The sequence below is a fragment of the Ursus americanus genome, chromosome 22, assembly GCF_024610735.1.
Source record: "Ursus americanus isolate L20-20 chromosome 22, mUrsAme1.1.p, whole genome shotgun sequence".
In the NCBI taxonomy this organism is placed as follows: domain Eukaryota; kingdom Metazoa; phylum Chordata; class Mammalia; order Carnivora; family Ursidae; genus Ursus; species Ursus americanus.
The window spans coordinates 39,292,207-39,316,205 of record NC_142148.1 but is presented as its reverse complement, the minus strand read 5'-3'; the positions used below and the strand labels follow the sequence as shown (position 1 = coordinate 39,316,205).

Here is a 23,999-nt window from a genome sequence, read left to right as displayed (position 1 = left end):
CGTAGAAGTACAAAATGCAGTGTAGAAGAGAGTTTGAATAAGTCAATCTCTTTCTGTCTCACACACACACACACATACACACACACACACACACACACACTCTGCTATGGGCACTGTCAATGTTTCACATTTCCTTAGTTCAAGGCTCTATGCTGCTGGGTAACCAGCTGCTCTAAGAGCTTCACAGGTAAGGTATTGGCGAAGAGGGCAACTTAAATCCCATCCCTGCTGCAGCCCCCTCATGGAATCTCTTTAATTACACCTTTACTAAATCTACGAATACATTTCGGAGTATACATTTATCCCCACCCTCTAAGGAAAACCATTTGCTGATTGTACTTAGAAAGTAGGGAATATGAATTTTCTTTTTCCTTTGCCTCCTGAACAGAACGTGACTATTTGGGGGGCTCATTCGCTGTTGGCAAATGGCCATTTCCTGCCTCTAGACAGAAAGGCTTAAAAGAACTTATAAAAAGGCAGTCAAAATCCTCTGTAGACATCCAGTAACTTATAAAGAAAAGAGCATTTTGATGAGTTAGTGCAAATGAATCAGGAACATATGGATCCTATTTCCCTTGAGTTTAAATTTGTAAAGAGAAAAACTTCTTTAAAAAATGAACTTTGTAGATGTCACTGAACCCAGGGGAAAAACATATGAGATGATTACTCAACTTAATACATTCCTAAGTCGCCCTGTGCTTAGCTGAAGCACAGTCAGGTCATTTGTAGCTCAATTTGGACTGTCAAACACATAGCCCATCATGCTCTAATTGTTTTCAGAGTAAAGTTCCGGACAGCAGAAGATGTTAAGGTGGTTAGTATTTTCAGCAATAAATTTTAGCGTAGTGGTACCAATTCCTTGAATAAAGTTACTTTTGTTAGTGGCAAGAGATTCTGGAAACATTGTGGGTGACACGTATCTGCATATCCAGGGGCCAATCCACAAGTGGGTGGTGTAAACAGGCTCCCACGAAGGAAAACAGGATACCAGTCAGAAGATTATCTCTAGCAGCCATGCTAAATGGTGCCCTCACGCCCAGGGAGAACTAATTTGCTTCATGTGACAGAGTACTTTATTCTCAAAAGGTTTTTCAGGAATGAATATAATTCCACAAGATCCAAAAGATAAACCTGTTGGCTTTCTTTTACAATCTGACTACAATAATTACTCAAATAATGACTCAGTTGTATATGCTGATGACTTTTACTAATTATTATTTTTTAATAGCCAAACGATAGTGCTTTATTCATAAAAGGTTAGTTTAACGGATACAAAACTGCTGTGTAAAATAAGTTTTCAAAATACATTTCTATAGGTAAAGATTATCTCTTAGTGAAAGCAATTATCTCGAAGTGAAAGTATTTATTTAGATTTGGGCAGCAAAACAAAGGGGGATGTAAAGTGAGACAGTGTAGGTCCACCCACCCCGCACAGCCCTTACCAGGTGGTGGCCGGCCCTAGTAGTTTGACACAAACACACAGAGGCCTGCAGCCACCACGACCCATGTGACCCGAGCTCCACCTTTCAAACAGCTTTTACTAGTGTACTTCATGCTCAAATAACCCATATAGCTGGCCTTTCACGGAGGTGCTCTAAAGTCACTGAACACTTTATACTTTCTCTTGGTAAGAACTTTGTACAATGTACCTGAACCTAAGGCTTGTGAATAGTCACCATCATGCAACAGTGAAAAGACAAAGTTCTTGAGAACACCTGATTACTGTCTGCAGCCTGCCTCTGTGAGTACCTATTTCAACCCCATCACTTTGTTTTGTCTGGCCCAAGCAAACACTCTTCCCATCTTCAGGGGAAGCGTTTTCTGCATCTCTGCCCCTCCTGTTAAAGCAAAATGAAAACAAAGAGCCAACACCTGCTCCCTCCAGGTGTCCTTTCACCCGTCACTGTCTGGGGCCCACTTTCCCAATGTCAGTAAAAATGTTGAAAAAAGCAAGCCCCAGAGCCCCTCAGTGCCCCTTGGAGGGAAGAGAAGGACCAAGGCCACAGAGCACAGAAAAATGATCTGACTGGTGGCGTCCACCAGTCAGACCACGGTGCAGATTTGAAATGTCTTTCAGTCTCACCAGACACACCGGGAAGTTTGTAGTACACATAACGAAGGATGTGACAGTGGCTGAAAATGGACAACAGTCTGCACATAAAAAAATGATCGCTGCTATTTGCCTCCTTTCAGGACACTATTAATAATTTTAGAGAACCAGTTAAAGGAAAGCCGAATCAGGAAAACCGGGTTGGCATTCAGGCAGCATGGGGCCACGAGCGTCAGGGCCTAGGACAGGCCTGGGTTCAGAGGGCTACCCCCAAAGGACCCGGATTCTCACTGCTCAGGCAGATCTTATAAACCTGTAGTTATAGAAAACACACTAGAGTGCCATATAAAAAGGCTGGTTTCTAAATATATCATTTATTAATTTTCTTTAAAAAAGTAACTTTGCATGGTAGTTGATTAAAAATCGTTTATTAGCTCTCTCTGCATGGCTAAGAATTGCTGCTGTAATACGAAAACCGGAGCTCAGTCCGTAGCAGAGTATAACCAGTTCATTTATTAAATATATCTCATTCATGGATGCATCTGAGCACATATTCAGACAATGATTACAGGACATTGGAAATATATTAAAATGCTTTCCAAAAGGGAAAAACAGGCCCCTACTATGTACAGGGTATCACAGAAGACTGGCTAGCAACTCTCACGGATATTTTATATGAGTTGAGGTTACATATTATTTGTAGACATCATCAAACTCATTTATTCACCCATGTCAAAGGGGATTATGGAAATGAAGAAACAAATATTCATCAGTAGGAAGGCTTTGGTGACCGCTCTGGCACCTTCTAGACAAGGACAGCCCTTCAAGGCTCCTAATCCTTTGTTGGAAGGCTGGTTGTATGCTGGTTGAGAGGGGGGCGGGATTTACTCTTAAGAGTTCTCACTTGGTAGATCCTTTCCCACACTGAAGAGATTAAGCATGAGCTTGAATCTTAGTATGATCTAGCTGGAAAAGATCCTTGAAAGTAACTGATCTCATCATCCTTAACCGCTTGCTGGAGAGATTTTTAAAATATAGGCTATTCTCCTCTCTGAATATTCCAATGCAGTAGATTTAAGGTATGGTTCTGTTGTCTGATTCAATCATTGCCCAAGTGATTTCTCTCCTTATTTTACAGATGAGGAACAGTCCCAGAATGGTTGTTAACATCTCCTACAATCTCAATTCCCAGGCTAGTGTCTCACCCATAGGCTCGGCAATGCCTGGGTTGTAAGGGGAACTTTTCAGTCCGTAACAGGGCAAGAAAAACGGCCCAGATGAAGGGAAGATCTGCTGGTTAGAGACAGCCAATATTTAATGTTGCAAAATAAATGTAGTTGAGTTATTCTTATGCCTCTAAAGTCAGCTCATATGGTGAAAATTCTACAAGGGCAAAATTATGTTTTAAACTTCTTTACAAAGGCCCTATGTTGAAAATTGAGGCATCTCTCAAGTCCCAACAAAGCCCATCTTTTTCTCCAGATTTAATAGAGATTGCAGGAGTTTTTGTTTTGTTTTGTTTTGTTTTGAAGTCACCTCTGAGCAAAAGATGAAGTATCTGTGTAATATTTAGGAGCACTGTCAGAGAAGCAACAAGGGCAAAAAGTTGTATGTACTAGCATCACACCAATGGAGAAAGAAGCTAAGAAACATGAGTATTTAGACCAAGTGGGGGAAAAAAATGAACTCATATGTCTTAGCTCACACAAAGGTTGATTGGGACACTGCAAATAAATTGCATCATTTCAAATTTCTCTTGTCTTTTCGAGAGGGCACCTAACAGAAGCTCTTTGTACAGGTAGCACCTCCCCACCACTGAACATCGCTAGCCCGGGTGCCCATCAGGTCACCTGCCAGGCGCTTATACCCTTGCTGCACAGCCAAGTCTAAGGTCAGTAGTTCAGGATCCACCCGGAGCTCCCACTTCCTTGCCTGAGGCCTTCAGATGTGAGTACTTCATTCTGACCAGGTTCCAGTAACTTGGATTCACCACAGGTTTAGGGAAATATAAATCCTCCAAGTCATTTATTTATATATATATATATATATATATATATATTTTTTTTTTTTTTTGACAGAGATACAGCCAGAGAGAGAGGGAACACAAGCAGGGGGAGTGCGAGAGGAAGAAGCAGGCTCCCAGCAGAGGAGCCTGATGTGGGGCTCGATCCCAGGACTCCAGGATCACGCCCTGAGCCAAAGGCAGACGCTTAACAACGGAGCCACCCAGGCGCCCCCCCCTCCAAGTCCTTCTATTCCTGCTTCATATAAAGGAAAAGTCTCTTCACTAATCGCTGAGGCTTCCTGACATGGCACAAAGATACTAAAACTTACTTCTTTCCACTTCTTGTCAAGTTCCCATATGATGGGACCTCAAAGGAGTTCATGAAAAGAAATGAATAGAATCTGATCTGATCTACAGGGCATGTTACAAGTCTTTCTGTCAGTGGGCTCACACTCCAGCTCCTCCAATTCAGCTTTTACCCATAATTAAACTGAGGTTGTATGTCCAAACTCCTATGAGGCTTTTCTAGTACGTTTTCTGTCGCAGAGCCAAGAGACTGGATAAATGATGGCTTTGCCGGGCCTACTCATGTTTCTTACCGTAGGAAGTAGGAGTGTCATTATCAAAGGAGGTCTGGTTTCCATAGAGGCCACCTCTAAGCCCAGATGCACTAAGAGAAACAGGGAAAAGCCTACTACACCCTGGTCAGAGCTTCCTTCGAAAACAGAGCCCTGGCTAAGCACATTGCCTCTCAGACACAAATCATTTAATTCCACTCGAATGAGAAAGTGCCCTTTGTGTTCTTCCCTGAGTTGAGCTAGATGGCTGTGGCAAGACTACTGATTATTCATTCAATCACAGCAGCACTTGTGCCCTACTCAATTAAAGTGGAGGATACGACAAAGGCTTTTTTTTTTCCCCCTTCCTACCTGGCAAGAAGGAAGACACATGCTTTCAGCTATAGAACATCCTTCAGTAGACCTCTCAGTGTCATTTTTATCCCTGTGTCAGATGTGGATCCAACCACATGCTCAGAGGTTTATTTTCTATTTATAAAAATGTCACATCATTTGGATAATCAGCAGATTTAATTTCCTAAGAAGTTTTAAAGGTTGGCTATTTTGAAACCACCATATAATCCAAATCGTTTACAGAAAAGCAACATGGGGGCCCTCCTCCTCCTACAGGAAATGGGTCAAGGTTGTTAATATTTACTCTAAGGATACACCCATATAGAAGTTGGGGACCATCTTAAAGACATCAAGGCAGCCGATGCAAATGCTGCTTGATCTCCGGTATGCCACCTGGAGGGCCTAGAACAAAGTTTTCTATTGGTCTGATTGGTCTCCGATGACCTGGGCAAAGGAGTAACTGGCTGCATCTGTGGGGTTGCTTTAGAAGACAACACTGATAGTGGTAAATTCTAGAGCTGAAAGAGACATGGCCTATGGAGCAAATTGTCCAAGGTCATACAAGACAGTGAAAGAAGCTGATTACAGCCCAAATTTTCTGACTTTTAACCCAATATTCTATCTTCACATTAAGCTTCTTCTTTGGGATAATAATAGGCAGTGGTGAACTATACCCTGCCTCTATCCACCCAGCTTCCAGGCACCATAATTCCCATTTTGGATGCATGAAAGATGATCTGAACTACTGTTATGCCGTGGCCTCACTGATACAATCCTGTAGGCTTGGAAGCTGTCCCGTAGTCTCACAGACTTCTAAGCTATCCTTTGCAAAGGGATCCATTCTCTTCTAAACAACTATTCTGTGCTACTTCTTCTTGGCTTTTATTCAGTACTGGCTCCATTAAAACTTACATATTTCTTACCCTCAGGTTAGACTGAAGAAATAGTAAGATAATAGCCATTAGTTAGTTAGTAAGTAAATACATAAACAGATAAAATTTTGATTTGCCCCTGCATGAAAATATATATTGAAAGACTGAATTTTTAAAAGAACTATTACTCATTTTCCTATTAAGAACAGTGACTCTAAATTATCTTTTCCAACCCAACATATTTGAAGGAACTTGAATATTTCCATCAAAAGCAGTGATTCAACATAGCAGGGTTCTCTGAAAGAGAACTACTTAAAACATAGTTTGGGCAGGGAAACACCCTCTAAATGATTCTCAACCCTCTCTCTCCTCTAGTTGAGAATTATTAGCTTGAGTTGTTAAAACTAAAAATGGAAGGTCATTCTGTTTTGCTAAAATATAATATTTTGCCTTAGTTTTGATTCTTCATCCAAGCCAGCAGACAGGCCTGATGACTTTGCCAACTGCCCAACAATCAGTGACATTTTCAGTAAAAGATCCTCCTACAGCAGAGCCCTCCCACCCCCCACAAGATTGCAGGGAACATGGCCACTGCGTGGCTTCTGTGCCCCAAATCTCTCAAGATCACCACCAAAGTAGCCCTAATTTCCCTTGCCCAACTCCAGCTTGCAAAAATGTCCCAGAGAAAGCCTATAATCAGCATACTTTGGGTTCCATGCCCACAAATGCACTTCAAATGCTAAGTTTGGGTAAGAGATCCAATTTTGGAGTAACCCGCTGACCACAGAAACAGAATTAAAAGAACATGAAAATGCCCAATTAGTTGACCTCAGGAATTTCCTTTTCCTTGAACTTCAACACCACCTATATAAAATTAAAGATCAAAATACCTACCTTGAAAAAAGTTATGTGAAGATATAATAGGATGTGTTACAGAAACAGGTAATAGTGTCTGTCCCAAACACAGGCCATGGGACACATGAGAAGCCGCAAAAATACTGCTTTTCCTTCTCTCGTAGCTATTTCACATACTTACTCTACACCTCCTAGAATTCTTTCTAGAGTCTCAGATATAACAGCAGTACACATATGAATTTTCCACACCTATTTAAATAATACCCCCGCCAAGGCAGAGTATATTTATCTGAAAGTAATGGGACCATGATGGACACTGTGCTGGGCTAAGGATGGCTGGCAGAGGAGGACATATGTCGATCCTATGTCAGTGCAGAAGTCAACAAGCCACCCTGAACTACATGGGACTGTAGGTTGGTGTCACCAGGGCACCCTGGGACCTTGATTATCCAGACATCCCCTGCTGGGAGAAAAAAAATCTTTAGACTTTACAGAGCTGTCTACACAAAGTAAGACTAGGGAAAATGTACTTGGGCAACATTACCTCAATGCCTAAAAGTTTTTGATGAAAAGCCTCTGTACCCCAGGCACACTGGCTAACTGGAAGTGGGCTCACTAACTAAAGCAGCATAATGTAGGTTGTATCATATATTTTGCTTCTTACTGATGGGAATGGGGTTATGAAGGCAATAGCAAGGGTCTCTAATTTCTGGCTCTAAGAACTGGGGCAGGGCTGTTGCGAATCGATGCAAAAGCAGTGCAGGGATGGAGAGGTAAGTGGATTTGCCCACCTGGCAAGCTCTAATGTGGGGTGATCTATTGTGACACCAGCACTTGAACACCCCCACCAAGAAAGGCAGAAGCTTCCCTGGGGCATGACTTTCACTCTGACAAAGGGGACTGAGATTCATAAGATAAGGAGATAAAACTCACTTCTGACTACTGATGTAATTACTTGGGGCAAATCTCAACAAAGACTATCTGAGAATGGGAAAGTACTCTGTGTGTGTGTGTGTGTGTGTGTGTGTGTGTGTGTGTGTGTGTGTGTGAAAGATGGAGGGGAAAAGGGATGGGGAGGAAAAAAAGGAGGGAAAGAAGGGAAGGAGGAAGGCAGGAATATAAATTGATGGGATGCAGAGAGAAAACAAACTGTTTGCAAGTCATCGGGGCTTTGAAGAGCGAAAGGAGCGTGGCATGTGTGCAAAGTCTGGGAATAATTTTCTTCAATTATGTCACAGCCAATGAGCATCATGGCTTGGGCCAGTCAAAGGATACATTTTTATAGCAGCATATTAGGATGATGATGATGATGATGACCTTAGCCACATTCTTACACAGAACCTGAATATTTTAAGATGGAATTTATTTTTCCAAACACACATATTTTAACATTAGGTTACACCAAAAACTAAGACCAGCATACAGACCTAAATAATGTTTTATAGACATAAAAAGACATCACCCAGGGAAAACACTGAGCACTTCATTTGCTGCTTTCAGATCTCTGGATGCTAACCACACCCCCGTGTCGTGTAGAACTGAAGGATGACACGTTATGTGCATTGCATTTCTGTAAAGAATCGACCGCAGGAATTGAAACTTGGGGTGAGGGATGTAATTTTGTCATTAGAAATGGAAGCATCATTTCATGTTTTATTTAAGTCCCCCTTTGAAGAAAGATCCTAAGGTGTTCTGTGTCAGTGACATAAGGCAGGCCCCACACTGGGGGTTTTTTTGGTGGTCCATAATGTGATTCTGAAATAAAAGTGACAATTTTTAACACTGCATATGTTCAAAGACCTCTGCCAAGAAGGGGAAAAAATAGTCTTGGCATCAGAGCTAAAGTGTGACGGTTCCTTTGTGATCCGTGATGAGGAAACGAGTGGCCACGTCCCTGATCTTGTCACATTAGCACGAGAATAGCATATGAGCCTTTCCAGAAACTGTTCTTCAATGGATTCCCAATTCTGTCTGTTGTGGCAGACAAATCGGTTTACCTTTTTCACTACTTTGTGGCTGTTGGTTGGAATGTTGGAAGGCGGGGGAGGGTGGCAGTGTAACTGCTTCTATTCAGTAGAAACCAGTATCTTTACTTGTAAAGGGCACCAAATAGGTGCCGAAAACTAATTTTTGTTTTCTAGGTTTTTAATTTTTTTTTATGTCACAGTGTTTTACTTATTTATTTTTAAAATTGTTTTATTTGACTATAGTTAACACACAATGTTACATTCATTTCAGGTGTACGACATAGTGATTCAGCTTCTCTTAATGTTATGCTGTGCTCACCACAAGTGCGGCTACCATCTGCCACCATAAGATGCTATTACAATATCGTTGACTATATTTCCTATGTTGTGCCTTTGGTTCCTATGACTTGTTCATTCTGTAACTGGAAGCCTGTACCTCCTACTCTCCCTCACCCATCTTGCCTACCCCCTTCCCCTGGCAACCATGTTTGTTCTCTGTATTTATAGGTCTGATTCTGCTTTTTGTTTATTCATCTGTTTTGTTTCTTAGATCCCATATATAGTGAAAACATACGGTATTTTTCTTTCTCAGTCCAACTTATTTCACTTAGCGTAGACACTCTAGGTCCATCATATTGTCACAAATGGCAAGATCTCATCCTTTTTTATGGCTGTGTAATATTCCTACTTAGCCTACATACTATAACCTATATAATAAATATCCTATATAATATAATATATATCCTGTGTAATATTCCTACATATATCACATCTTCTTTATCCATTTATCTATTGATGGACACTTGGGTTTCTTCCATATCTTGGCTATTGTAAATAATGCTACACTAGACACAGAGGTACATATATCTTTTCAAATTAGTGTTTTTGTTCTCTTTGGATAAATATCCTGTAGTGGAATTATTGGATCACATGGTTTTCTATTTTTAATTTTTTGAGGAATCTCCCTGTTGTTTTCCACAGTGGCTGCACTGGTTTACACTCCCACCAACAGTGCACAGGGTTCCTTTTTTTCCTACATCCTTGCCGACAGTTTTTCCTGTTTGATTTTAGCCATTCTGACAGGTGTGAGGCGATACAGCTCATTGTGGTTTCGATTTGTATTTCCCTGATGATTAGTGATGTTGAGCATCTTTTCACATGTTTGTTGGCCATTTGTATGTCTTCATTGGAAAAATGTCCATGGAGGTCCTCTGCCCATTTTTAATTGGATTATTGGTGGGGTTTTTTTGGTGGTGAGTTGTATAAGTTCTTTATATATTTTGTATATTAACCCCTTATCGGATATATCATTTACAAATAGCTTCTTCCAATCAGTAGATTGCCTTTTTGTTTTGTTGGTGGTTTCCTTCACTGCATGAAAGCTTTTTATTTTGATATAGTCCAATGGTTTATTTTTGCTTTTGTTTCCTTGGTCTTAGGAGACATATCTAGAAAAATGTTGCTATAGCCAACATCAAAGAAATTACTGCTATGTTGTCTTCTAGGGATTTTGGGGTTTCAGGTCTCATGTTAGATCTTTAACCCGTTTTGAGTTTATTTTTGTGTCTGGTGTTAGAAAGTGATCCGAAAAGAAAGGGGGGGTAATCAGAAGGGGGAATGAAACATGAGAGACTATGGACTATGAGAAACAAACTGAGGGCCTCAGAGGGGAGGGGGGTGGGGGAATGGGATAGACCGGTGATGGGTAGTAAGGAGGGCACGTATTGCAAGGTGCACTGGGTGTTATATGCAACTAATGAATCATCGAGCCTTACATTGGAAACCGGGGATGTACTGTATGGTGACTAACATAATATAATAAAAAATCATTAAAAAAAAAAAAAAAGAAAGTGATCCGGTTTCATTCTTTTGCATCTAGCTGTCCAGTTTTCCCAGCACTGTTTATTTAAAAGACAATCTGTTCCCCATTGTATAGTCTTTTCTCCTTTGTCATAGATTAACTGATCATATAAGTGTGGGTTTATTTCTAAACTCTAGTCTGTTCCACTGATCTGTGTGTCTATTTTTGTGCCAGTACCATACTATTTTGATTACTACAGCTTTGCAGGATATCTTGAAATCTGGAACTGTGATACCTCCAGCTTTGTTCTTCTTTCTCAAATTGCTTAGCTTAAGACAAGTTTTGCTGTTTGGTTACTATCCGTTGACCTTGAGGTCTAGAGCTCACAGGGTAAGGTCTGGGACCGTGGTTAGCAACAAGCTGCAGAGGAGGAGATCTGCCTCAATGGAACACTGCCACATACACACAGCATCTCATGACGCCCTGACACATCTGTAGGTACGACACTTAAAATGATAAGCAGTAATACCACAGGTGTCAAGTTTCCCTCAGAAGGCACAGCATTAAAAATTTAAATGACAAGTAGATGATATTTAACCTTCTGAATAACAATCTGTTTGTGCTAAAAGCACAGTTAAAAAATATTGTATGTTAGGCAGAGGCCCAAACTCTGCATGCAACGAGAGAAAATTTTCACCTTCCTCCTACAGGGAAGAAAACTGATTTTGGTTTTGAAAACGCAGAGCTGGGATTCTTCTCTGCCAATGATATCTAAGTCACACCAGGTGCCCACTCAGGGCCTTCAAAGTCGAACCAAAGACTCCTCCACTGAATTGTTCCCACCCCAGAACAAAAGGGTCTGCTTGTGGGGGAGGGGGCTGTCAGCATAAGGAAGGAGATGAGGAATTTCCCATGGAATGGTTGAACGGTAAAGATTTCTGGGAAACGCCATCTTCAAAGATCTGCAGAGATACCGCTGGGGCCTGGTCTTAGGTGAACCACAGCCTCCCCTCTGTATGTCTACACATGCTACAGTTTTAATTAGAGCCTCCCAGAATGCTATGCTTCTGCCCATCTCTCCACTGCTTTATAATTGTTGGGGATAAGGGGTGTTCAGGTTTATGCCATGCTACAACTGAGGCCCAATCAGTACTTTAGTGTTTCCACATTTAAAAGTACCCAGAAAATTCACTGATCTTCCATCTCGGAATCTTCATCTTAGATGCCTTACCCCCGAAGATGACTTCCCGGAAGACTTAACGCAGGTGCTCTGTGCTGCAGGATGCTTGCTCCTTTGGGGCATTTGAAATCATTGAACATGACCTCCAAAATGGGGAAATATCTCATAGAATATCAGGACACTTTTAGGTTTTAGAGGGGAAAGACGTCCTGTTCTTCTGCTTTCTATGGAAAAAATTACAAATATGTACATTGCCCCAGAGACCAATAGTCAGATGCCACATGTGTCTCTGGAGTGGAACAATAGAACAGGCATTGTAAAAACATTTCTTAGGCTAACTTCCAGATATGAAAGGGGTGCCTCAGAGCTGTGGAGTGGGGAAATCACTATTTCACAAGGAATGGTATTTTTAGACTGCATGAAAAATGAGGAATGCATGAAACTGCAGATGATAACACAGAGCAGCCACCCCAAGTTGAGAGTCTGGGCTGCATTTCCGCTGCTCATTTCCATAACGGCCCCTTATTTTGCTTGCTTGTCTCTGTAATAAAGTTTCTACTTGAGAAAAATGGGTACTTACAGAAAGGTTATCATGCCACACGCTGTCATTTGTTTTACAGTGAACTCTGATATTCATTTTTTTTTTTAAATTTTCTGAACTCAGAAGTTCTTAATTCTCAATTTTACCGAAAATGCCAGTGGGTAACCTTCATCCCTTGCCTACCTCACACTTGACTGCGGGGTCTCTCTGCCACATGCCTTATCTCTTCAGTCATGATATCCATTTCTTTGTATTTCTGTTTCGTAAGATAATTCAACTCTCTGGTTTTCTGAGAACATTAATTCAAGCCATAGCAGGGAATATTCTTTTTTGTTTTGCAATTTTTCAGTAAGAAATCATTATGTTTCTCAGTCCTGGTAAGTCATTTTTCTGCCCCAATTACATCCTCTTGAGGATTCTCCTTTTTTCATTAAAGCACTGCTCTCTCTCTCCCTCTAGAGCTGCTGCAGTCAGAGCCAACTGTGCTCTTTGTTCAGCTGAGGTCCTGAGTCCCCTTAAATATGTGGTGACAGCAGCATCCTCACAGTTCAGACTTTGGGTGAATGAAACAAGCGGATGGTGGGTGACAGAACATGGTTTCCCTAGTCATATCTATTGGGCCCAAGTGCTCCAGAGAAGCCTCTCTGAATGTGGACATGTCCAGCCACTTAGACTAGGGGTGATTTTTGTAATTAAATAGAATCAAATCAACTATTATTGAAAAAAAAAAAATAGAACTGTCCCTTCCTGATGGTTTAGAAATTAGAGGGTAAATAAATGGTGAAATGTGAAGGCTCACTAATCACATGACAACATCAATTATCAATGATCAAAAATCATGAAGTATGAACTGCATACTTATATGACTGAGAGAAGTATGGCCACTGATAGAAGTCACATTTATATGGATTGCCTATTTTTTAAAAGGAAAATCTCAGGGGACATAACCAGCTGAAAGATCCAGAAGACACAACTTTGCTCACCGACCTCAACCCCGGCTTTGCCTTACGCAGGGCTCACTGACTTATGAATGGGTCCCAGTCATCATGGGGCCATATTAAGCAGGTGAGTGGGTAGTGAAGATAATGTGGAAAAAAAAAATCAATGAAACAGAGCTATGACAGAGATTGAGAGAGAACGTAAATGAACTCCCTTGCTTCTTGGTGGATTTATAGTTTGCAATTCTGGTCACTCATGAGACTCTGCTCTAGTTCTAGCTCTTGAATTTCAAGACTTTTTTTTCATCTAGTTCATTTATACAATATATCTTCCTTTATACAATTTAGTTTGAATTTTTTTTTATTTCTTGCAGCTAATCTCAAACTAAGACCCAAACCCAAGTTGAAGTTATGATAATCTGATCAATTTTACCCTGTCCTTCCATCTGACTTCTTTCCTGAGCTTTAGGCTCAAGTAACCAACTTTCTATTAGAAAGCTTTATTGTATATCTAAGATCATCTCAGGCGTAACTATCTGCACACAATTATTGTTTTCTTTCTGTTTCCTATCTAAACATGTCTGTCTAGCAAATTTCTCAGTAAATGCACCGATATTTACCCAGGGGCTCAGGTCAAAACCTAGCTGTTATTTTTGACTCTCCCATTTTCTCCATACACCGCATCTGATTTACAGCTATGATAGACATCACTACTGTTCACTGATATCCAGTTGCCCCTCTTCTGAACATATGAGAGAACTGTATTTCCTTGTCTCCTGGGTGCCTTGCTCTGGACAGTGAAATGTGAGAAAAAAGTTATAGGCATCATTCCTTTGTAGAAGCATTTTTACTTGACTGTCTATCTTTTCCTGTCATGTGATAGATGACATTTCACATGGTAGAGTGCCTGTCAGCCTGGGTTCCTGACTAAGCTGGAGCCCTTTGCTGACTCAAGACGTATAAATAGTGTGAGCAAAAAATAAACCTTTGCTGTTTTATGGCACTAAGATTTCTAAGTTGTTTGTAACTGCGGCATGAGCTAGCTTACTCTAAGATAATCCCCAAGTCCTGCTAGCTCTATTGTCAACATATATTCCAAACCTGATGCTGTTACCTCCTTTCTACCATTGCTGTATTTCAAAGAATCCTCATCTCTTGCCTGGATTGCTTGCATCTCTTGCTCAGGATCCTCTTCATCTGTCTTCCCTTTTCTATTCTGAGGTCTCTCAAGTCCCTTTTCCAAGCAGCAGCCAGCCTTTTGTCATTTTAAAGGTGAATCTCATCATGCCACTCCCTGTCCCAAACTCCCAATAACTTCCCACTAGACTTAGAATAAAAATACAATTTTCTCCATGAATCGTTAACAATCTATGATCTGACCCCTACCTATTTGTCTAAATTTGTTTCCTGCCATTCTTTTATGTCTCTAATCCAACTGCATTGTCTCTCTTACCATTAATTGCAAAGACTAAACTCATTTTCCCAGCAGGGTTGTTCTCTAGCTATTCCCTCTATGTGGAATGCTCTGCCTCAAGACCTCTTTGTGGTTGGCTTACCCCTTCCCATCATACAAATCTTTGCCCCCAGATTACGTCCTCAGAGCCCTTTCTAAATGATTTAAAACCACATTCTCCAATAACTCACTACCAAATTACCCTGTTTTACTTTGCAAAGTACTCTTTGAACTACCTTATTTCTTCATTTGTTGATGTTACTTTTCCTGGACTATGAATATCATAAGAAGAGGATTTTGTTTCTCCGCGTTCTATCCCTCATATCTAGACAAGTTTCTGGTGCTTAGTGAGATTCAGTAAATATTTGTCAAATGAGTGAATTAATGAATAAATAGCTTAAACAATGAAAATGTCAAAATAATACTCCAGTGAAGAGACAACTGACTGAGAAGTAATACTCTTTCATACGTGCCTTACATTGCTTGTTTTTTTAATAGAGCAAAAAATAAATGAAAATATTGCAAGACAATAAATTTGTATAGCTTTTACCTATGCCCTACCACTTACAATTCATTTATTAAGTAAAACCTGATTTGTTCAAATTAACTTGCTTAAATTAGCCAATGCATGTTGAAACAAGAAGTCTTAAAAAAAAGAATTAGCACATGGCATGTTTAAAGTCACAGTTGCAATAACTGAGTTGTGCTCCTCAATCCAAAATACCTAAATTTTATACAACAGACCCACGAAATGAGCTAGAAAAAGATATGAAAGCAAAAGAACAGGCTCAAAGACAGAGTAAGCTAACAAGGAAATCAGGGCACAAACCATTAAGTGGGAAACACTAAGTTAACACATTTCTATGGAAAATAACCTTCTGAATCATTTAACTAGAGAAAATCCATCAGTAGGATTCGTCAATGAGCTGTAAATACAACCAACACGTTTGCTCTTCATAATCATCTGCTTAATGATTTTGGGGTGGATGTGTGTACTTCCCTCACATGCCAACATAACACACGTGAATCCATCAGTAGGGAATACCTTGGATTATTATCTTAGTGGAAATAATGGATTTAAACCAATATACTAGCTCCATTATCAACTTTTATTCATGAAACACTCTACATTTTTGCTAAGCTGATGGTCCAGGTGAGGAGCTTTTACTGTAACCAAGAGATACATTAAAAATACCACTTTCAAAGGGACTAAACTTCTCTCCCTGGCCTCAGGATCTCTCCAAGGAGGAATGGCTGTTGGAGTCAGGAGGACAGAGTCAGACTCTTGGCTCTGTGACTCTGAAGTCCTGAGGATGTCATTTAATTTGAATTTTGATTTTGATTCTAGATGAGAATAAGGATAATGATATCTATCCTAGACATTTCATGAGATTGTTGTGAAAATAATACATGTCAAAGATATGTTTTGTAAACTGGCTATTTTAACTATTTTTTAAATTCTACTTTTTTGAGGTTATTATGGTCATCCTCTAAATTGAAGCTATACACACACACACACACACACACACGTTTTTTCATGATACACACACACACACACGTTTTTTCATGATAGACACACACACACACTTTTTTTTTTCATAGTAAGCAAGCACCAAAATGGATATGTTTGGCCATGCGGTCTTTACTCCTACTGGAGATTAACAATTTCTGTATCTACTTAAGAAATGTTGAAATTATAACAATTAGCAGAAAATGATACTGTTGTTTTTTAAACACACAAAGGCACCAAGAGCTTCTTCCATATTATAGCAAACTCCCAAGTCTGTTTCCATACCCAAACATTTTCAAATAATCCATTTCCTACCCAAGAAGAGAGCTAAATTCTTGGTCTATCACAAATGGAACAACATTCTTTATAACACTCATGTGAATATCTGAGGAGAAAAACAAAACTGGAAGAAAAACACACAAGGCTGGGCATTATATGAAACCTCCTTGTTGTTACAATAGGTTAGTTGCCAAAACCCTGAAATCTAAGCCTCCACAGTGTCTTTACTTATTGTGTTGCTTTGTTAACTTGAGTAATTCTCCTGTTCATCACTAAACATATCCTAAAGATTTTATTAAATAAACAGAATAGGAGGCATGGTGAAAAGTCTGAGAGAAGCATTTAGTTTCATAAAAAATCCTGATCTTGAGGATTTAGCTGTCAATTATCCAGGCCTACTCTAATCTCACACTCAGAAGTTACTTTATGGAAATGATTAATTATAAATAAAGAGACCTCAGGATACCAAGAAATTACCGTACACCGTGTCAACAAAGATAACTTAACTCTTTAAGGAAAACAGCACAGGACAATCTCTTAATCTTAATGAAATCCATCCTATTCTCTCTTTTACACACAAAACCCATACTATTTAAAGATGTAAAAAACGAGATCATGGCTAAGTGAATCTGATCTCTCTGCCTATCTCCACCACAAAATCCAATCAAAATAATCTCTTCAGTCAATTAATTACAGGAAAATATACAATCACCCGTATATCCCCAATGAGGCACGCTCAGCTAGCTTCAACTCAAGGATGCTATTTACTTGATATTTGTGGGTATCTTTTTCTGCTTTCTTTGAAATTGAGGATCAAGCGACACCATCTTAAATATTTGCTAATTATGTTGTTCCTCCTACCTCGTGATGATTCTTGGCCAGCCATTCCTTAATGGTGCTGAGGGCAATGACGGAAGCAGGCTCGTTCGGGAAACCTAAGTGAAGAGCAGAATAAAACAAATTAACAAAAAAAGATGAAGGCAAGAGAGAATTCAATCACGGTATGACACTAAATTTTTCTCATTTCAACAGTATTCAATTCAACCAATTACTACTGAGCAAGGCAGGCCGTAGTAAGATATACACGTATGTGAAGGCTGTGATCATACACAGAAGGCATATAGGCCAGTCCTATACCAGTCTAGTGCTAACAGGCAATAAAGGATTTAACTGTCTCTTCAATTCTACAACAGAATCAATTAAAAATGTATTTACATTTGCTTAATAGTTCTCAAAGCACTTTCATATAGTATTCTCATAAGAGGTGCTCAGATTAAGGTTTATCACCCTCAATCTACAAACCAAGTAAATATGGCTACAGAGTGCATGCGGTTGACTCAGGGTGGTAAGTCCAGCAGTACTCCATCAATGAACTGACACAACACAGGGCAAGTAACTTGCAGAACAGCCATACGACCACCAGTTATTATCAGAATTCAAACAAGGTAATGCCTGCTCCATTTAGGGTCCCTGGAAATTATGTTTGAGATTAAGACTCCATGACCTGGCCTGGTTTTGCATTATGGAGCTGGTTTTAGAAAGACAGGAAGAATGACACTTACACCATGTCCTAGTGAACAGTAGCACACATAATCCTAATTCCCAAAACTCATCCAGAATATCCTTTTAGCTTATGTAAACCAAACATATTCTTTTTTTTTTTTAAGATTTTATTTATTTATTTATTTGACAGAGATAGAGACAGCCAGTGAGAGAGTGAACACAAGCAGGGGGAGTGGGAGAGGAAGAAGCAGGCTCCTAGCGGAGGAGCCTGATGTGGGGCTCGATCCCATAACGCCGGGATCATGCCCTGAGCTGAAGGCAGACGCTTAACGACTGCACCACCCAAGCGTCCCTAAACCAAACATATTCTTAAACTTGCAAAATCATCAGACATTCTGCCAATAGAGATGAATGTATGTGAAGGAATAACCTTACAAACTATATATTTATGGGGCAGAAAGAAGAGACGGGAGTGACTATTCCTTTAAAACTACTCTCTTTAAGCTTACCACAGGCTTCCTATCACCAAATTCCATACAGGCAATCACTCTTTCAATCAGTCTTCATCTTTTCCTGTATTAGATGTGCTTGACTAGTTTTCCATGTTTTACTACCTTGGATTTTCTTTTTTTCTTTTTTTTTTTTTTGATTATTTTTTTTACTGTTTTAAAGTGTACAATGCAGTGGTTTTGCTACATCCACAAAGTTGGGCAACCATTACCACTAAGCCCAGAATATTTTCATCAACCCCCCAAAGATTCTGCACCCATTAACAGTCTCCCCAGTCTCCTTGCACCCCAGCCCCTGACAACTATGAATGCACTTTTTGTCTCTATAGATTTGCAAATTCTCCTCCTGGATTTTTCAACACTGCCTCCTTCTGTGTTTTTTCCTACCTATGTAAGCTCCCCTGGCTCCCTTTTCTAGGAACATCCATTAAATGTATGCCATTCCCAACCTCTAAACTCAGCCTTCTTCCTTTATACTCTGCGTGAGCCGGCTGCAGCGTCATCCACTGACATGCCTTCTAATCAGGGGGCTCCTGCGACATTGTGCTGTACAGAGGCAGAGAGAGGTACTGCTGAAATGGGGAGACCTGGGATTTACAAGACCCAGTTTTATTGGAAGGCAAATACATATCCCAGCAGTTCATACGAAAGGTTTAAATCTCATTAGACTTTCAGAGAAAATGTGTGAGAGAAGAGGGGATAAGAGAGGAGATGTTTGTCCCCACGTCCAAGAATCAATGTTTAGGTTTCTACATAACATACTTCGTGAGAGAGCGCATAAGGCAAGAAGACAAGATAAAGCAGGGCCAAGCTGCACTTGACCACAGGGAAAATGTGCACAACTTCCCAAACTTTGTAAATTCATCTGTGATATTTGGGATTATAGATTTGTTTTGAACCGTTTCACCCCATTTTTTTCCTTAAATGAAGGCTTCAAAAGGTAAAACCCCTAAAATAAACCTGCTAATTAGCTAATTCATTGAGCAAATATTACTGAACCAGAAAAGATACACAGACACGTTTAATGAGTCCCTGTCCTCTAAAGCCCAAAGTCGGACGGAGGAAATAGATAAAAGGCGAGCATGACAAGTGCATCAGGTCTGTGGGGACGCAGATGAGGGGAACCATGTAAGAAAGAGGAGGCCTTCTAGGAAACCACAGAATATTTGGGGAAGAGAGCAATAAAGTGGGGAGCTGAGGAGACACTGTCTTCGGGAAGTAAGCTGTGAGCAACTAGGAATTAGGGGGAGAAGTCAGGGGAAGTGAAGGGAGAAGTTCCTGTGGACTGCAAAGGAAAAGTAGGAGGCCAGGATAGGCATTGGTGGTTAGGAGCTAACCACAGGGGGCTTTTCCAGTTCACCTCTTCCTGGAGTTTAACACCTACCTCTTCTTGATGCACTCCAGAACTAGAAATGTAACCTGTATTCTTCCACAGAATGAACTTCTTCCCCATTTTCTGGTTTCTGCCTATTGTTCTCTTTCCTAGTTACCACAGTATCTGATTGCTTTCCTGGCTGGTAACTGAGTCCCCTGAAATATTGTATACCACCCGTTCTTTCCCTAGTTTGCCCACTGATCTCATTCAAAGCCCCATCAGCCCTCACCCTGACAACTGTAGTTGACTCATAATCGTGCTCCTTTGGCCCTCTCCCCTTCTCCAGTCTGTCCATCACACCACTTCCAAGTGGCCCTTCCTAAGGTATAGTTACCACAACCTTACACAATGGTGGCCTTGCTGATGTTTCAGCTCCTACAGAGGACACTTTAGCACCTTAGAATGGCATAAGACACCACAAGGGGCCTTCCTAAGACTTGTATCTTAGCTTTCCCTATTTATTCTCCTCCCATAAAATTCTTCTCCAACTTTTTGATATGTGTAAGAAGTACTTAAATCGTAAGATTATAGGGCTATATAAAGCTAATAAATACCGTAATCACGCTGCAATGGCCGTCAGCATTAACCTTTAGAAGATGTAATTCCCCACAGAGAAATTACATAAGTTCTTATAGAACCATGGCAACTACGGTCAGTTCTCAATTATTTGTGACCTCCCGGTCACTTTCCCACATTTATCAAAGCCTTGGCACTGAGTTATGGCTCTCATTTCTACCTCAAGCCTTGCCAGAATGATGGGTGATTTCAATGTCCAATAAGATGACCCACCCAACACCTGGCCTGCCAGTTCCTTGACCTAGTCATTTTTGACAACCACCTACCTCCAAGCCACTGCCTCTCCAGACCCCACCGTGCACCTTGATGTAACATTCCCATGCCTAAATTACTAATTTAAGCAATGCTCCCTCAAAAACTCGTTCTCTCTTTAGGTTGATTTGCTACTTTCCAAGATACGTCCTTTATAAGCATTTGAAGTCCAAATGAATGCTAACATTTCCTCTCTGAATGGTGTGACTCTCTCCTACCTCTCTAGGCTCTTACACTGTATTGCTCTTTGCTTTTTCAACTCCAGCTACACTGACCTTCCTTTTGTTCTTTGAATGTGGCATGTTTCCCTTTGCTTCCTAAGTCCTTGCTCATGCTATATCCTCTTCCTGAAATGACATTTCTCCCCTCTTTTCCTAGCTTATTTTAACTTTCATTTGTCCTTTGTTCAGTCATCGCTTCTCTAGAGAAGGCTTCTCTGATGACGACGACTCCCTATTTGATGCTTTCATCACATCATGTACCTTTCCCTGGCAGTACTCATCAGACTTTCATTTTTACATTTTACATTTATTTATGTACATATTTGATTAATACTTCTAGTAGAGTGAAAGCCTAAGGAGGCAGATGCCACATGTCTCTTATTTGCTTATCACTGTATCCCTAAAATATTGCTGGCTACACAGAAGATGATCAATAAACATGTGTTGAATGAGTGAATGGACTGTGGATAGATGGATCACTGTATTGGCAGCAGGAGAGGCTGGGAGAATGGGGTGTTTAGCTCCAGAGTGTGGGAGGGCAAAGGGATCCTGAGACATCCAAGCAAAGTGATACATCCACATCATCCCATTTCATCCCTGAAGGCAAACTATTGAGAAGATGCATATAAGAGAACACAGTTCCTGGTGAAATGGTATGCTGTTATTAATTAAAAAGGGGGGGGACAACAAGACAAATATCCCTGAAAATATGCCTACGTTCAGTGGGCATATATATACAAGATAAAGTATGGTGTTCGGGGGACACAGCAACAGCACAATCCTTTGTCTACTTAACTGCAAGACCCCAATGGTTACAAGTAAAACCAATGAATAGACAGGATAGATTTTTGCCCAGGGTTGGGCTCCTGATGACAGTATGACAGCCTCAGGAGGTCACGACAGTATTCTAGTCACCAGAGGGCTTTTGTTCACAAAAGCAGGATGGCCACCCAGAGGGAAGGCTGCAGACAAGCTTTAGATGAATCATTGAATTAAATGACATAGAAAATCTCTTCCAAGTATGGGGGTCAATGAGGCTGAACAAGCCATTAATAATTTAGGGCCAGGCATGCAGGGAATTGTGTATGTGTGTGCCCAGGTGTGCACAGAATCTGAGCTTTCTGCTGGCATTCCACAGCTTAGTTTCTTATTCATTGGGAAGGATTAGTAAGATGAACTTTTGTTGTGAATGCTGGAGTTGATATACCGAATATATATGTGATTTTTTTCTTTTTATTTACTTTTGTATTGAAATTGCTTGCAAAATTTTTACATATGTGCATACACACATACCTATATATAGACATATGTACATACATAAAACCCTTATCCAAATCAAGATATGAAACATTTCCAGTATCTCAGAAAGCTGCCTTGTCCCAAATCAATATCTATCCAGTGAAGAAACTGCTATTTCTCTTCTATTGTCACAGGTTAGTTTTGTCTGTTTTTGTACTTCATGTATATGGACATACAACTTGCACCCTTTTTTGTCCAAATTTTTCAACATGATGCCTGCCTGATTTATCCATGTTGTTACATATAGCAGAAGCTCATTCTTTGGGGCGCCTGGGTGGCACAGCGGTTAAGCGTCTGCCTTCGGCTCAGGGCGTGATCCCGGCGTTGTGGGATCGAGCCCCACATCAGGCTCCTCCACTATGAGCCTGCTTCTTCCTCTCCCACTCCCCCTGCTTGTGTTCCCTCTCTCGCTGGCTGTCTCTATCTCTGTCGAATAAATAAATAAAATCTTTAAAAAAAAAAAAAAGAAGCTCATTCTTTCTCTCTGCAGTGCTGTACTCTATTGTGGGAATATTCCACAATCTACTTAGCCATTCTAGTACTGATGGAGAGTTGGGTTTTTCCAGTTGGGAGCTACTAGGAACAAAGTTGCCATGAACATTCTCATACATGCCATTTGGTGGACATAAGCACTGTTTCTGTGGAGTATTTTACCCAGGAGCTGGGGCTACTGGTCCATAGCTTATGCAGATGTTTAACTCTGGTAGAATCTGCCAGTTTTCCAAAGCAGTTATACCAATTTATACTCCCAACAGAAGTATATGAAAGTTTAAAATAATGTATTTATCTATTTAGTTAACATGTCAAGATACTTGCTAAATATACTTACTAAATATATTTTCTCACCACATTTAAGGCCATTAAATATAGCTTTAGGCTAATCAATACCTTTTATAGGTAGAAACACAAATATTTATGACTTGCCTACTTCCTCCCTACCAAGCAGGGGGTATTTCCGTCAAGAGAGGACAAATTATATCAACAGGACATTAAAAAATTTAAACAAAAGAGGTAAAAACGTAAACAGCAAGTTGAATTTGCAACAGTTTTTATCCATGGTACACCAAATAACTCACTAGACAGCTATTTTTCTCTTACTCAATTATTTTTTTAAAAGATTTTATTTATTTATTTGACACAGAGACAGCAAGTGAGAGAGAGAGACAAGCAGGGGGAGTGGGAGAGGAAGAAGCAGGCTCCCAGCAGAGGGGCCTGATGTGGGGCTCGATCCCAGAACGCCAGGATCACGGCCTGAGCCGAAGGCAGACGCTTAACGACTGAGCCAGCCAGGCGCCCCTCTCTTACTCAATTATTAAGCAGATATTTCTCTTTCAATCAAACTGCAGAAAGATACAGCCATGAAGACTAACTGAAGGTTCTACCCAGCCATTGAACTGTTTGTTTGTCAGAACTGTTAAAAACCTGGAATGTTTTCAACCCAATTTAGAATGAATCTGGTTTTGGCGTTTCCATAGACAGCGTTCCTCTCTAGTTTTCATTCTTTCTTGTTTCGCTGTTGTTGATAATTCTCCAATATTCTCAACTCTGTCCATGGGTTCCAATGTAGAACCTAAATTTATTTCCCTGATATAAAAAACCATGTTCTACAAACTGGTATTTGCCGGAGGGGGGGGGGGATGGGTGAAACAGGTGAAGGGGTTGAAGAGTACACGTATCGCAATGAGCACTGAGAAATGTACAGAATGGTTGAATCATTATATTGAACACCTGAAACTAACACTGTATGTTAATTATACTTCAATTAAAAATAATAATAAAAATAAAATAAAACATCTTCTACTGAAAATCTAGCCTACTCTACTGAAATAAAGATAGATAGAACTTCACCAGTAAAACTACCCTTTTTGGAAGCAGAAGCAATGGATCAGCTTTTGTTTTAAA

The 23,999-nt window shown here is 40.3% G+C and overlaps 1 protein-coding gene across 2 annotated transcripts in view; it reads right to left on the bottom strand.

Moving 5' to 3' along the window:
• The window catches only part of MACROD2 (mono-ADP ribosylhydrolase 2), a 1,878,458-nt gene that overhangs the window by 479,469 nt on the left and 1,374,990 nt on the right, over positions 1-23,999 (bottom strand). For both annotated transcript variants that reach the window (XM_087853758.1, XM_045805705.2), the window contains exon 8: positions 17,224-17,297. In XM_087853758.1, the coding sequence (XP_087709884.1) occupies positions 17,224-17,297 (74 nt within the window). The remainder of the gene's footprint in view (positions 1-17,223; positions 17,298-23,999) is intronic.